This window comes from Zosterops lateralis (assembly GCF_965231275.1).
Source record: "Zosterops lateralis genome assembly, chromosome: 17".
NCBI lineage: Eukaryota > Metazoa > Chordata > Aves > Passeriformes > Zosteropidae > Zosterops > Zosterops lateralis.
Window position 1 is genome coordinate 2,914,460 of NC_139777.1, and position 14,396 is coordinate 2,928,855.

At 42.1% G+C, this 14,396-nt stretch overlaps 1 protein-coding gene across 1 annotated transcript in view; it reads right to left on the minus strand.

Moving 5' to 3' along the window:
* The window catches only part of IFT81 (intraflagellar transport 81), a 36,815-nt gene extending 22,876 nt beyond the window's left edge, over window positions 1–13,939 (minus strand). Inside the window, exons 1-7 of the mRNA XM_083874172.1 lie at window positions 13,745–13,939; window positions 12,743–12,846; window positions 11,237–11,417; window positions 8,398–8,487; window positions 7,279–7,344; window positions 6,852–6,962; window positions 5,556–5,640 (exon numbers count right to left, since the gene is read on the minus strand). Of these exons, the coding sequence (XP_083730298.1) occupies window positions 5,556–5,640; window positions 6,852–6,962; window positions 7,279–7,344; window positions 8,398–8,487; window positions 11,237–11,417; window positions 12,743–12,846; window positions 13,745–13,888 (781 nt within the window). The 5' untranslated portion in view covers window positions 13,889–13,939. The remainder of the gene's footprint in view (window positions 1–5,555; window positions 5,641–6,851; window positions 6,963–7,278; window positions 7,345–8,397; window positions 8,488–11,236; window positions 11,418–12,742; window positions 12,847–13,744) is intronic.
* Window positions 13,940–14,396: the final 457 nt, after the last annotated feature.

Genomic DNA, 14,396 nt, shown 5'->3' on the forward strand with positions numbered 1-14,396 from the left:
ATAGACTGAGAATGCAGAAAATAACAATCCAATAGAAAAAAAACAACCTCATTTATAAGCTTTGCTGGACACCAGCCTGATGCACCTACACCTTACCAGGCTTAGGAGGACTTGGCTCTTTCTAAGCAGAGTAATTCAGGCTCCTTAACAGATCATTTATAAATAAACCCAAGTAGGTGCAGATAAGAACAATTCACAGATAGAAAAATGCAACAGAATAAAAGGAAACATCTATTTAAATTACACTGCACAGTCTCCACTGACAACAGGCAGTTCAGTGCAATAATTCCTCAGAGACAACTGTGCCAAGGACTACAAGATTTGGAAGCTGCACACCAGATGAGAATAGGAATGGGTATTTCAGAGTATTTTTCATGGTCTAGGTGATCCAGGGTTCTTTTTCATCTGCAAACAACTTGCTGTGGTTGGGATTTTGGCTCTCTCCATATTAGGGAGAAGATGGAATTGTGATGAAACGCCAAGGAAAACAAGAAGTTCACAATCTCCATCTCTTTCATTTACTGCACAAGCAGACAGAAGTTGAGCACAGAGATACAAAAGTGCAGCTGATGCTGCTGAAACAGAGATGGGAAAGGATGTAGATGAAAACAGCTTTTGGTTCTCAGGCTAAGAAGCCTGACTGCCAAAGGGAAAGGTCAGAACAAAGTGAAAGAGCCCAGGAAAAGGGGCCCCCGTTTTTCTGCTGCTATTTACCTCTAAATCAGTGTCCTGAGAGCTCCTCCTGAGCCCTGCTCCCAGCCCACTCTGACAGGAAAGCTGCCAGAAGGGAAACAAGCCATCAGCTCTTGAGAAAACCTCAAGAACTGGGAGAAAAAACAGGCCCTGGGGAAAGCAGCACTGCCAACGAAGCCGAGTCAACACAAACTAAAAAGGAGTGGGAATTCCTCTTTCCCAGTTTGTTGATTTCTGTGTTTATGGAAAGCAACACTACCACAGGACCTTTTCCCCTTTGTGGAGGGGCCATTTATCAAAACAAACAGCCCCCAGACTGGTTTTGGAGTGGGAGAGTGGAGTTACTCTGCCTGTGGAACAGCCATCGTGCGCTTGGCACTGCAGCTGCACGCTGGGAAACACACTGGGACCTACTGGGAGAGATCTCCCACTTCTGTCCTCCAGAAGAACTCAATTCCAATCCTCCTCAGCCCACGACAGAGCTGGGCAGGAGGGAGCACATCTTAATGTCTCACTAGAAATCTCCCACCTCTGCAAATGGAGCAAAGCTGCTTCCCACATACCCTGTGAGCTGAATTATCACCTCAGAACTGACTGCAACACCACTGCCAATCTGATATTTATAACCAAGATCTTTGGTGTGGAAATCAATGTGATATTAATCACATTATTCTGATATTAAATATTAATATTTTAATTAAATCAATTTCTTGATGTTTTTAGCAGCTAAGAAACCTGCATATATAACCTATACCCCAGTTCTTGTGCTACTCCAGTTTTCTGATAAAAATGTACATGCTTAAAGGATTTGTTGTAGCTATCTTAGCAAAGAACCACAAGAGCTTTGATAAGAGCAGAGACCTTTTGACTTCATGGAGTATAACCTTGATCACAATCTGATTTATTTCTCAAATAACCTCAGAGCTGCTACCAAGTCCTGTTACCCCCTGAGTGGTTCTCAGTTGTGCTGAGTCCTAATGGAGCAACAAAACAAGTTAAAACTTGATTTCTTGATGGGGAAAGACATGATGTCAACATCCCTCATGAGTAATATCATTTCTTTCCTGAATAAACTGGATATATTTTTCCTCCTATACAACTCAACACATGGAGAAGTAACTACCTAAGAGCTACTTTTGCTGCTAAACAGAACCTTAAAAACCAAAACACAGGACAGCTCCTACTTTGGGGTGGTTTTTTTTTCAGTGAAAAACATTCTTTTGCAAATTCCCAGGCTAGAGAGGAAAAAAGGGCCAGCATACTTCAGATCTTTCCATTACACATATAAATTCTGTTTTTAATGTTTCAACATTGACTTATGGTTACAAAATCTCCACACGTAAGCGGCACAGAAATCTGGCTCTGTGCCCTCAGGTTATTTTAGCAAAGCTTCTGCCAACCACGTATTTACATGGGGAGAGCTATTCACAGCAACTCCTCATGTTTTCCATTCAAATTTTTTTATTATTATTATTATAAAGAGAGGGATGGGAGAAAGAGTTTAGTCGTGCTTGCTCAGTCATGTAGAAGAGAGGCAATTTTCTCTCCATAATTTTGTTAATGGAGCTAAAACTTGATTAACCTTGTGCTCAGAATCTGACTGCTTTTCCCTCCCCAGGCTGCCAACTGGGCATCCTGGACCAGAACCATTTGCAACAGGAATTCAGTTTTTAAAAGGGGAGAAAAAAGAGAGAGGGACACTCATTTCATAGACTCTGCCAAGAATTTATTTAATATCACACGGGAAGGCCATGACCAAGTCTAGAACAGACTTCCAGCATCAAATCCTTCCCTTCCCTTTCTGCAGCCACAAAGAGAGGGCTGAAATGATTTCCTCCACAGCTTCCAAGAACATCACTTCCACTTTCCCTCTCTTAAACAGAGGCCTGGGACATGCAAACACTGGCAGATCAATCATCTCTTCCATATACTCTTGAAAAACCAAAAAAGCTTCCTGAATTTGTGATTTTAAGTTCTGCTTTCCATCTTTATAATTATGATCAGAGCTCTTTGAAACCTCTCTGACCTTTCAGTGCTCTTCTTGAATGTTGAATTGGCTTGGGGCTGCATGTGCTAGAGCCAAACCCAGAGGCAAAGAAAGTCTCCTCTGGCATTTTCTCCCAGAAATAAAAGCAAGGAAGGCTCATCTATGGCAGTGGGAGCTCCAGCTCTCCCATTCCCACACCTGACCCACAAATTCTTCTCAGACACTTCTTAGGAAAGAGCCCCACGTGCCATAAATACATTGCATATACATTATTCCCAGGGGAATGTCCTGGAATTTGGCTATTCCTTAAAATAAATGCTGTTGGCACGGGCTTGGCTTCCCCAGTGATTATGGTCACTTGGAATCAGCAGTCTCCTCATTATTCAGCCATTTCCCTATTTTAATTTCACCAGTGATCATCTGCTATTTTCTTTCTGGTGTAAATACCAAACAAAGAAAAGCCAAACACCCATTCCATTTCTCTAAACCTTCCACTAAACTCCTTTTAATCCTTTTAACAGAGACCACATTGAATTTTTGCTGCCTTGTTTGCTCAAAATGGGGTAAAAGAGTTAATGACCTTAAAAAAATCAACTACAGCAACATCATCAATCTCACCAACCACATTTGTATTCTTATCACAGATATCAAATTATCTTAGAAGTGCTTTACCATGACCTTGCATCAATTGACAGTGACTTTATAATAAATCAAATCATTTGAAGATGAAATAAAGTTCCACCTAATCCAGTCTCCTTTACTAAATACTTCCATAACTTTAATTGTAATGTGGTCTGCAGTGTTGGAGGAGATCATTTAAACTTGGAATTTTAGGAAAAGATCATTGTGTGGAAGGGAAAAATATTATTTTTTTATTCCAAATGGAATATTTAAGTAATAGGTTCCTAAATTTCTGGTTTTCATCAAAAATAAACTGGGCATCTGTACAAAGCAATTCCTCTTTGACAAGTATCTTTGAAGTTCTCAGTGTTCTAAATCTATTCCTACATATTAACTTAATGAAGTTTATAAATTACACATGTTACTGTTCATCAACAAATCGTTTTAACACATTCTTTTAATCAATATTTTCAAGCTACTCATGCACTTCTTCACAATTCTGCCAATATATGAACCAGTAATGTCCTGTAAAATGGACAGAGACCAAGAATTCAGTGATTTGTTTTGTTTCTTCATGTTACAAATTTCTGTTTGTGCAGCAGAGATACTCAAACCAAAATGATGTCAATCTTGCAGAGTAATTGTGAGCTGGGTTGTGGTTATTCAGACCAGAGGCCAGTGTTAATAAAAATCCTGCTCATGTTCAATACAACAAACACCACCAAAAAAACCCCTGCAGAATAGGAAAATTCATGTTACTTAGTGCTACCAGCAGCAAATCCCTCTCTAGTTAAACAATATCCTGAGTAGTACTGAAGTTATTAAAGAGGGAAAGATTGAAGTTAATAAACAGGGAAGGACTGAAATTAATAAACAAGAAAGGACTGAAGTTAATAAACAGGGAAGGAGTGTTCTGTGAACCAGCAGCATCACTTCCAGCTGTTCTGTAACAGCTCATAACAATTAATGATACAATACAAAGTCTTCTAAAAATGATGTTTCTAAGAGTTAAAATCCTACCAACCACAGGGTGTATTCTCCTGGCACAGCTCAAGCAGGCTGATGCTAATTGCATGCTAATGATACTCATGAATATGTGCTAGTTGCATTCCTTACAGAGTTCCTTTACATTTCTTTAAATATAAAATTAATTATAAAGCGAAGTAATCAAATCCATAAGACAAACGACAAAGCTTCTGCTCATTAGCAAAAACTCTGAACATTTATCTTGCTCAGGAAGTAAAAACACCTGAAGTATTAAAAATGCAAGAAGTTTCCTTTAAAGAGAAGGATGTGACTAGCAGAGAAAATCTGAAATGAAAATCCAGCTGTTGCACTGTCAGCAGACAAGGCCACAGTGATACCAGGGGGCAGCTGAGGTACCAAACGGCAGCCAAAGGGAATCTTCAAAATTAAATAAGTTGTGCTACCATGTAGACCAACAAAGCTTTTAAAATAAATGGAACCTATTCAATGCACTGTGGTCACCTAACTTCAATTATTAAAAAAAACCCACAGTTGGCATTCTGTAATTGCTGCTACAGGCAGTGCTTTTGTAACTGGGGAAAGCAATTACAAAGCTGAGTCCTGAGGTCTTTGGGCAAAATTTCAACACAAGTTTTCTTAAGTAATGACTCCAAGCTTTGATTGGGAACATCTAAATACTTTTTGTTTTTTCCCCTGCAAGCAGCACTCAAGATAAGGAAACTAAACATGTTAACTTTATTTTCATCTCAATGATTAAATGACATATTTACTAGCTTTTTATTATGTTACCTTTGCTTCTGTGAACTGAACCCATCGAGTTTCCATTGGCCTTAAAAAAACCCAGGAACTGAAATAGAATTGTTGACACAGCTTTGCTGTATAAACTCTCTGATAGCTACTGCAAAAAAGGAACAGTTATAAAATCCACTGCAAGTCCCTGTGAGATGGTTCAGATACTCCTTTAGTTCCACTTGTGGTTCAGTGGCAGAAGAGAATCATTAAAAAATCAAAGTAAAATTATAAAGTAATAACAATGCTACGAGGTGGTGACTGCGAAAAATCCTTTAACTCAGAAGAGCTGCCAAAGCAGTTGTGTGATGCAACTGAAATAGTAAATGTTCTTGAAAGAGTAGGACAATGACTTGGTTTACTAAATTTAAATTGAGAAGTAGTCAGATTCTATCATTTTGGAAGTAATTTATACACCATTCTATGGCATGTTTTGCACCACACTAACCTAGGATGCAACAGGAAAAGCCCTACTCACTTTCTGGTTTGGAATCTGCCACCACGTGCTGCATCTCCTTCAGCTGGACCTGGGCCCTCTGCAGCCTCTGCTCAGCGTGGAACAACTTTGGAGAGACAATTGGACACACAGAGAGTCATTCCTTGGAAATCCACAAACAACTAAACCAACAGAGCCCCAAAAGAACCCCAAACACAAAACAAGGCAGCTCGAACGTCTGGTGATTTTCTGTTTCACAAGGGAATGTGCCAGACAAAATTTTCAACACTTGGCCTGGGTTTACTTGATATTCCCTCCTGTTAATTGAGAAGAGTGTTCTTGTTCTCCCAATTTTTTCTGATGGCAGAAATTCATCCAACAATTTTCAACCAAAAATACGAGTGGCTTGAGCATTACAACAATAACAAAAGGCAGCAGGAATCAGGATTGCAGCAGATAACTCTCCTTATCCTGCAATGCAGCTGAGTTGTCACAGCAATCCACTGTCCTTCCCAAAAGCAGTCTGGAAAGCTTCCTGCCAAACAAGCCCCAGCTGATTTGCATTTTTGAGACTTAGATGTGTAGTAAGAACTGAAATTAACTGGACATCACATTCATTTTAATTGTGATCTTACTCAGGCCCAGGCAAAGACCCAACAGGCCACTGATTCCCATTGATCCCACATCCAGATAAAGGCTGCAATACAAGAAATCTGAGGGGTTTTCCCATTTTAATAGTGTTGAAATTCAGGCTACAGAATTTGGTGAGACAATGCAACAAAATGGCACTGGATTCTATTGAAGTATCTTGTTTTGACAACACAGGACAAGAATGAAACCCACCCTTTACACTTGGATGTCAACTGCTCCCAGGGCTTCTCAGGACATCATTTTTCCCAAATTCAGGGGCCTAAATCCAAAGACTGCTCCTGAATACATATTTCCCCCACCCAGAAAAAGATGAGGTACTTGCTATGTTGCTCAGCCCCTGAAATCTTTGTGCAGATCAGAGAGATAGAAATCAAACCAAGGAAACATTTGCTCACTGCCATAAATATGAAGAGTTCCCTTTGGGTGCTCCAGCAGTAAGTCATGGAACATTTCCTGGGAATGTTAAAGGATGATGTCAGTGGGAGCTGAGGCAGCCAAGCACCTTCACTGTGGTGTTCAAAACTTGCAGGGTCAAGCCTCCTCCTCTAAAATCTTTTAAATGGGATTTAATTTTCTGGGGTTGGGAGAAACTCTCCCAGCTACTGCTGTTCCTGATGTATTTTTAAAATGCACAATTCCCAAACAAACACCAACAACTCTTTAACAGGTATGTTGTTATGCCAGTACCTGACTTTTTTGTTCTTGTTTCTGTTGAGCCAGAGATTCTTCTCTCTCTTTCTCTAAGCGAAGCTGTCTTGCTATTTCAAGCATCCGTTGATGATTTTGTACTGTCTCCACCTACAGCAAGCGGATAAATAGTGCATGTTGCTGTCAGATAGCTGAGAAATACATTAAAGAGATCATATGTCTCACAAGCCCACTTAGCACTTCCCTTCCATACACGTTACTACTCAGAAATGACAGCAAAGTACTGGACTCGAGATTCTTAAAAGCTCTGGATCAACGCCTGGGGAGATTCCCTGTAGGTCAATTAGTTACTTGATTCCTTCCTAGACATACAGTGTGTTTATCTTAATCCTTGTTTGCATTCCAAAATCGGAGTTGCAGGCCAAGGATTATGACACTGAAATGTAGGAGTTACTTCTCTTGTTACCCTCTTCTTAAGACGCTCTACTCTTTTGGCCAGTTGATTTTTCTCTTCTTCCATTGCGCTGATGTCCTAAAAAGCAAGAAAAACAGATAAAGAAATATTAAGTTATTTCCCGTGTCTATTGGATTGGACAAAATTCTCTTCAAATTAATATGAAAATCAGAATTCTTCCCTGAATACATGGAGGCAGTTATAATTTTATTGATCTATGATCAAACATCCAGGATTCCAATCTCTCTTCTCTCTTACTTCCCCCACAGTTCCCACTCTCTTTATGCTAACATTCTTCATCTGCATCCTTGAGTATTAATGTGAACATTTAAAATAAAAGCAGGTGGATTTCTCTAAAATAAAAACAAACAAACAGAAACCACCAAGGAACGAATCAGCATGAATTCAACATCTGATGCAGTCTGACATATGTTCTTAATGTCACCAGCATTATCCACTTCCTGGCAGACCAATTTGCATGAAGTTGCTTATGAGCTATGTCTGCTGCCACTTTTTGTATTAAAACTGTCTTAAAAGAAACACTTTCTAGTGCTGAAACATGTATCTGATTATTATTATTCTCCTTTAGTCCTATTTTATAACAGCAGGGCTCCACAGATTGATGGTTATGAGAGAAAAGAAAATGAATTCTCCAAATGTAGACCTTATCTCAACATTTGCCTGCCTTGTCTGTGTGTCCACTGGAAAGCTGTACACAAGTTTAATTATTTTGCTGAAACAGAGCAAATATTTCTATTTAACACTTGAGCCACGTGGGGTCATCATTTCTGTTGACTTAAGCTCTTAATTCATTCAACACCCTCTGGAATTATTAGCCACTATCAGGAAAGCAAAAGGCTCTGTATCAGTCTGCACTCAGAGGAAATGGAGTTCTAATATTTGGAAATCATGCTGCATCACAGAGTCTTGGCAGCCTCATTTCCCAATCTGCTCCAGAAAACTCAGCCCTAAACACGAGCAGGACTTTGTGTTTGCCAACAGACAGCAGTGACAGGAGGCAGCTGCAGTGCCCACCAGCTCTGGCCTCTGCTGCTTTCACCTTGTCCACAAAGCCATGGAACTGACATGCAAAAAAACCCAACAAAATAAAAAACTGTGGAGTTTGTTTACCCTTCTTATTTCTGCAGTTGATAAACCAGATATTTTGAGCTGCTCGTGCTCCTTATGTAGGTTTTTAAATGCTTCCATGAGTTCTTCATACTGTGAAGTGAAATGGAAATTGTGCAGGATGAGCTCTGTGTCTAAGGATTTTCAGATCAACACACTGTTTTACTACTTAAACAGTAAATGTAGACATAGAAATATGGTGAGAACAACATAAAAAGGCATTTTCTCATTGCAAAAGCCTGTCAACTTATAAAGCAGAAATAAAAAAATCACAGTGCATTATCTTCCATTTGAAGAGACAATCAGAACTTCACAATTTCCCCAGTATTTTCACCTTTTGTAATACACAGTGAGTTGCAAAACAGGAAAATAAGATGTCAGCCGAAAGGGAAAAACTAACAAATTACTCTCTCTTACTATACATCTATATATACCACATAGAGAAATGTATCAGCCCCAAAAGGAAGAGTTGGCTCTAACAACACTTTTGATGGAAGGAATGAGGCTTGAGTTTCCAGAGTGGCCCAAGAGCAGGGCTGAGTGAACACGTGAGAAGTGGCTGTGCCACGTTGCATAACCCTCAGAACATCCCAGAGACTGATAGATGCAGCTCAGCACTCAGAGACAAGGAGACAGTGTGCTACTTCCACACCAGTACTTTGCCCACCAGGAATCTTAAACTGAGAGGCAGTGTGAAAGTCTGTGTGGGTAGAGAAATAACAGGGGACAGCAAGAGTTTAGAAATATGGAGAGGAAATAAATTTAGATTCGACTCGGAGAAACGCGAGCTGAGGTATAAGGAAAGATAATCTCCACAGAAACAACCCTTCAATGAGATGGAAAAATCTAAAAGGAGAGTATCAAGTCATTTTTTTACTTCCTGGAAAGAGGAGTTGTTATGAAAGGTGAATACCAAATGGCAACAGCAAAGGCCAGTTCAAACAAAGGCATCAGAGCCCTGAGCAGTGAAGCAGGAACTCCATTCTATAAAACCCTGGGGAAGCAGCATCCAGAGCACTCTGCTCAGTTCTGATTGTTTCAGTATCAAGCACACATTGACAAGCTGGAAGGAATTTAAAAAACAGCAATAAAATGGCTAAGGAGAAGAAGATAAAAACAAAGAGCTGGATTAAGTGGCAAATAAAGGTGTGACAAGGAATGCACAGGCTGGAAGAGGAGGAACAAGTTGCAAAAGGCAGGAGTAAAACCCAGCTAGTTTCCATGATACCCCTTTATCCATTCTGGAAGTCCTTCAACAAAAATGAAAATGAGCAGGTGGTCTCTGAGCAACTGCATTCCCACTGCTGGTGTCCAAGAGTTTTCCTTTGTGTGTCTCTACCTCTGTCAAAAGAGGAGTTCCATAAGACTTTTCCTTGTTGGAACATGAAATTTCAAGGCCAATGGCAGGACTCAAACAAGGCAGAGCAAAGTTTGATGGATTGTAACAAAAAAAGGTTCTCACTTTTCCCTTTGGGTGCCCCACATGCACCTGAAATAAGGGACACACTCAAATGACCATAAAAAGACCCAGGTTTCTATATGGAAAGAGAGATCTCTGGCACCTGGGAGCAAAACAAAATTTACAAAAGTTCATTTCTGCTCGGTTCTACACACCCACAATATGGTGTTATAAGGTGTCCAAACTCTCATTTTTGAAATTTCCCTTAAAAGACACCATTGCAAGACAGTATTAAATAATTCAGGCTAATTGTTTAATTCATTAGTATCTAAATATTTGCACTGTCATGTTATATTGCAGTAAGGCATTCTATTGCCCCAGCTTCTGTTTTGAATTAATCAGCAGGGTCTTAGTTTAATAAGATGGTTCTATTACTGTAATCCCAAAAAGGAACACATCTGACGTAATGGAAATTATGGAGGTGGATATTTATACACATTAAGACTGTGACATACTGAACAAAACATACAATCTGCATTCCTTTCTCTCTCTCTGCTATTTCTGCTGAGTTATTTCAAGGTATAAATCCAATATTGTTAGAGGTAACAAAAAAATAAAAGGCTTAGTCAAGCCTCAGTCAGACTGTTCAGCTTTGCTGGTGCAGAGTTAATAGATCAAGTTACCTCTTACAAACACTCAAACCCACTGTGGTTTTACAGAACAAAAGGCACAGAAAACTGGAAAAAAAATAAGTAAATATGTACCTCAGATAATAAACCCAAAACTTTGGTTCACTTCAAGTTTTACATTTTAAACCCACCAAGTCTGACTATCTAAAATCAACATCTAATGCTCACAAAAGAAGTGAGAACATAATAAGTAGGAATGTCAGCACAAAGAAAAAGAAATCTTTTCTTTATTCACAAAAAATAAATGGTTAAAGCAAACGTGGAGCAAGGCTCATACAAATATTAGGCATCAAATACTATCAAAGGACTATTGTGATAAAAATACAATCAATGGACAATTAGGAGACATTGACTTTTGGTCATAGCATTTTCTGTTTGAAGTGGTAATTTTATAAAGTTAAAAATATCCAGGTCATATTTCATAGAAAAAAAATCCCAAAGCTGTTAAAAAATTAAGAACTAAAAGTCTGTCTAAGCCAACATGGCTCTGAACATTATTTGGCACCCAGTGCTTAATGGGCTTAAAGCCTTTTAATTCAATGCTACTTATTAATACATAATTTCAGGGTTATTGGAAGAAAAGTGGTCAAGACATCAACTTTTTATTATGAATCTTTGCTTCTCCTTGATTCCAACAAGCTTTTAACATCAGTCACTTGAACATGTATGCCAGCATCAATTCCTGATTCATTAATCCCTCCTCCTACTGGCACCTCAATTAACCTAAACTGTTGGCATTCATGAGAAATGGTACCTGTTTGTTGAAGTCAGCCACAGTATCATCCTGTAGAAACTCTGCTGGCACTTCCAGTTTCACTAAGAAACGTGCCAGGTAAGCTCTTGTCTTGAGTTCATTGGTCCTCTGAAGAAGCCAATGTAAGACAGGATGAATTACAGCTTTGCTTCCAGTAACCAGCCCTTGGCGAAAAGCACTCCTGTATGGGACCAACCAGGAGAAAATGCCAGTAAATCTCAAACAAAAGAATGCTGGCTTGGAACAAAAGATCTGCAGTGTTTTGACATTCCTACTCCACTTCCCTAATGGTTTTTGTAATGTTAGAAAACGCTCATGATGAGGCTTGGGTTTGATTAGCCTGGAAGAGAGAAGGCTGAGGGATTTGCACATTCAAGAACCTCAATGAAGCACAAAATAGAGATGGAGAGGAACATTTTACCAGGGCTTTTAATGCCAGGACAATGGGAATGGCCTCACAATGACAGAGGGCAGGGTTGGATTACATATTAGGAAGCAATTCTTCCCTGTGAGACCCTGGCACAGGGTGCCCAGAGAAGCTGTGGCTGCCTCTGGATCCCTGGAAATGTTCAAGGCCAGGTTGGATGGAGCTCTGAGCAACCTGGGATAGTGGAAAGTGTCCCTGCCCATGGCAGCAGGTTGGATGATCTTCAGATCCCTTCCAACCCAACCTATTCTGAGCTGGAAATCTGCAGTTTAGGCTCCCAATTCTTCTACCTTGAGTCAGATAAAAACCCTGCAATAGGATAAAGCCAGGAGCGACAAGTCCTCGTTTCCTGTGACAGCCTTGAGGGATGCCGGCAGAGCGGAAGGAGCGCGGGATTTGGGATTTGGGATCACCTGGCACAGGTGAGACGGGACCGGGACCGGGACAGGGCCGGGCCGGGCGTGCGGCGCCCTCTGCCGGCCGGAGCCGCCACTGCACCTGCGCAGGTGCGGGCAGCGCCCACCTGGGGCCACACCTGGGACCCCAAAATATCCATGGGGATACAGGAACAGCGCCCACATGGAACCCCAAAACATCCACAGGGACACGGGAACAGCGCCCAGATGGAGCCACATTCAGGACCCCAAAACATCCACGGGGACACGGGAACAGCGCCCAAATGGAGCCACACCTGGGACCCCAAAATATCCACAGGGACATGGGAACAGCACCCATCTAGAGCCACACCTGAGACCCCAAAACATCCATGGGGACAAAGGAACAGCTCCCAAATGGAGTCACAACTGGGACCCCAAAACATCCACGGGGACACGGGAATGGCACCCACCTAAAGCCACACCTGGGACCCCAAAATATCCATGGAGACATGAGAACAACACCCAAATGGAACCCTAAAACATCCACAGGGACACGGGAACAGCACCCAAATGGAGCCACACCTGGAATCCCATCCCAACATTCAAGGGGACATTGGAGCAGAGCTCACCTGAACTAAAGGTCAGTACCACATAACCTAAAAAAGATGTTTTAACATGATTTGTAGGCAAAAAGGTACTCACAGGTCTGAGATAGTCCCTGGAGGTTTGTATTTGAGGATTCCAAGGAGGTTGAGCATTCTTTTAGCTGTTTGTTCCGGCAGCTCCTCTCTAATGTCGACAGCATGCTAAACAGGTTTTAAAATTAAATAAGTCATTATTCTTTATTATTATTCATATAGTGAAATTTATTGTAACTACTATAAAACAATCGATCTAAGAATTAATTACTAATTATTATGATAACACTATATTATTTACTATAATCAATTATTTTTATAAACTTGTTTGTCCAAGCGATGTTAATTTTCTGGCAACACTGAAAGAACTGACTTTATTAATTTACCAGATGATAGTGGAGATGCTCTGTACAGAACATCCCTTAAATCACCAAACTTCAATTCCCTTCTAGTGGATTTTCCTGCAACATAAATATTAAGGTCAATTTACTCCAGGAATACCTGGGATCTCATCTGTGCAGCCACACTGAGCACATCCTCCCAGGCAGTCGGATATCCTGGCACTCCAAGGCACAGGTATCCACACCCCAGGTGTGTGGATGGTCTCTTCTCATCTCACACACACTTTTGGCAGCCTCCAAGGAGTGGGATATGATTTCCATTGCAACAGCAATGAAACATTGCATTCCATTGCAACAGTTATGAGGTTTAATTCTTGATCAGCTCCTACCCTGGGTGTGTGCAAGACACAGCCTGACTCTGGCTGAACACTTTGTCAGTATGAACCAAGATCTGTACCCTTAATTTCACAAGGAAAAACACCATCATCAGCCTCTGGGGAACAGGGATGCTGCCCCAAGAAACATTTGCTGGTTTGCCAAGAGCACTCAGACGTATGGGCAGGAAAGATTCTTGCCAGGCACGTTTATTTCCTAGAAGATTCATACCAGCTTCTTTTGGTGAAACAAACACGCCGCCGGACTATACTGAGCCAGACCTAAATAAAAGCAAATTCCAGCGTCAAGCCACCTTAGGAGATGTGATCACCTCTGAGCGCCCTCCTTACCTTCGGGTCAATCTCCCCCAGGACATCACTGAGCAGCTGCAGCAGCTGCAGCGACTCCAGGGAGTCAAACGAGATCAAATTGTAGTTCTTCCTGAAGGGCTCCTGATTGAGCTTCTCAACAATGAACTGGATTTGGTCACCCATAACTGTGTCCCGGGAAAACTTCTGCAGAGAAGGCCCAGCAGATGCCGGGAGGGGGGGACGGTGACCGGGTCCGGCCGCCCCTCAGAGCCGGGACTGGGGGCCGGGCCGGGCCCTGGCAGGGGGTGCGGGATCGGGGCCGGGCCCTGGCGGGGGGCTGTGGGATCAGGACCGGGCCGGGTCCTGGCGGGGCTGCGGGCTCGGGGCCGGGCCCTGGCGGGGGCTGCGGGCTCGGGGCCGGGCCGGGATCGGGGAGGCCTCGGCCGGAGCCTCGCGCGCGCCGTTACCGCGGGGACGGTTGCCAGGACACGGGCGTGGCGTCACTTCCGGCGTTACCGCCGAGCGGCGCGAACCGGGCCGGGAGCGGGTGGTGAGGGGGCGTGGTCTGGCTCGGAGGAGGCGTGGCCTAAAGTGGCGGGCGTCGTCTAATAATGAGGGGGCGGGCCCTGGCCGTGAGGGGGCGTGGCCGAGCTGTGAGGGGACCGGGACCGGGAATGCGGCTGGACCCGGC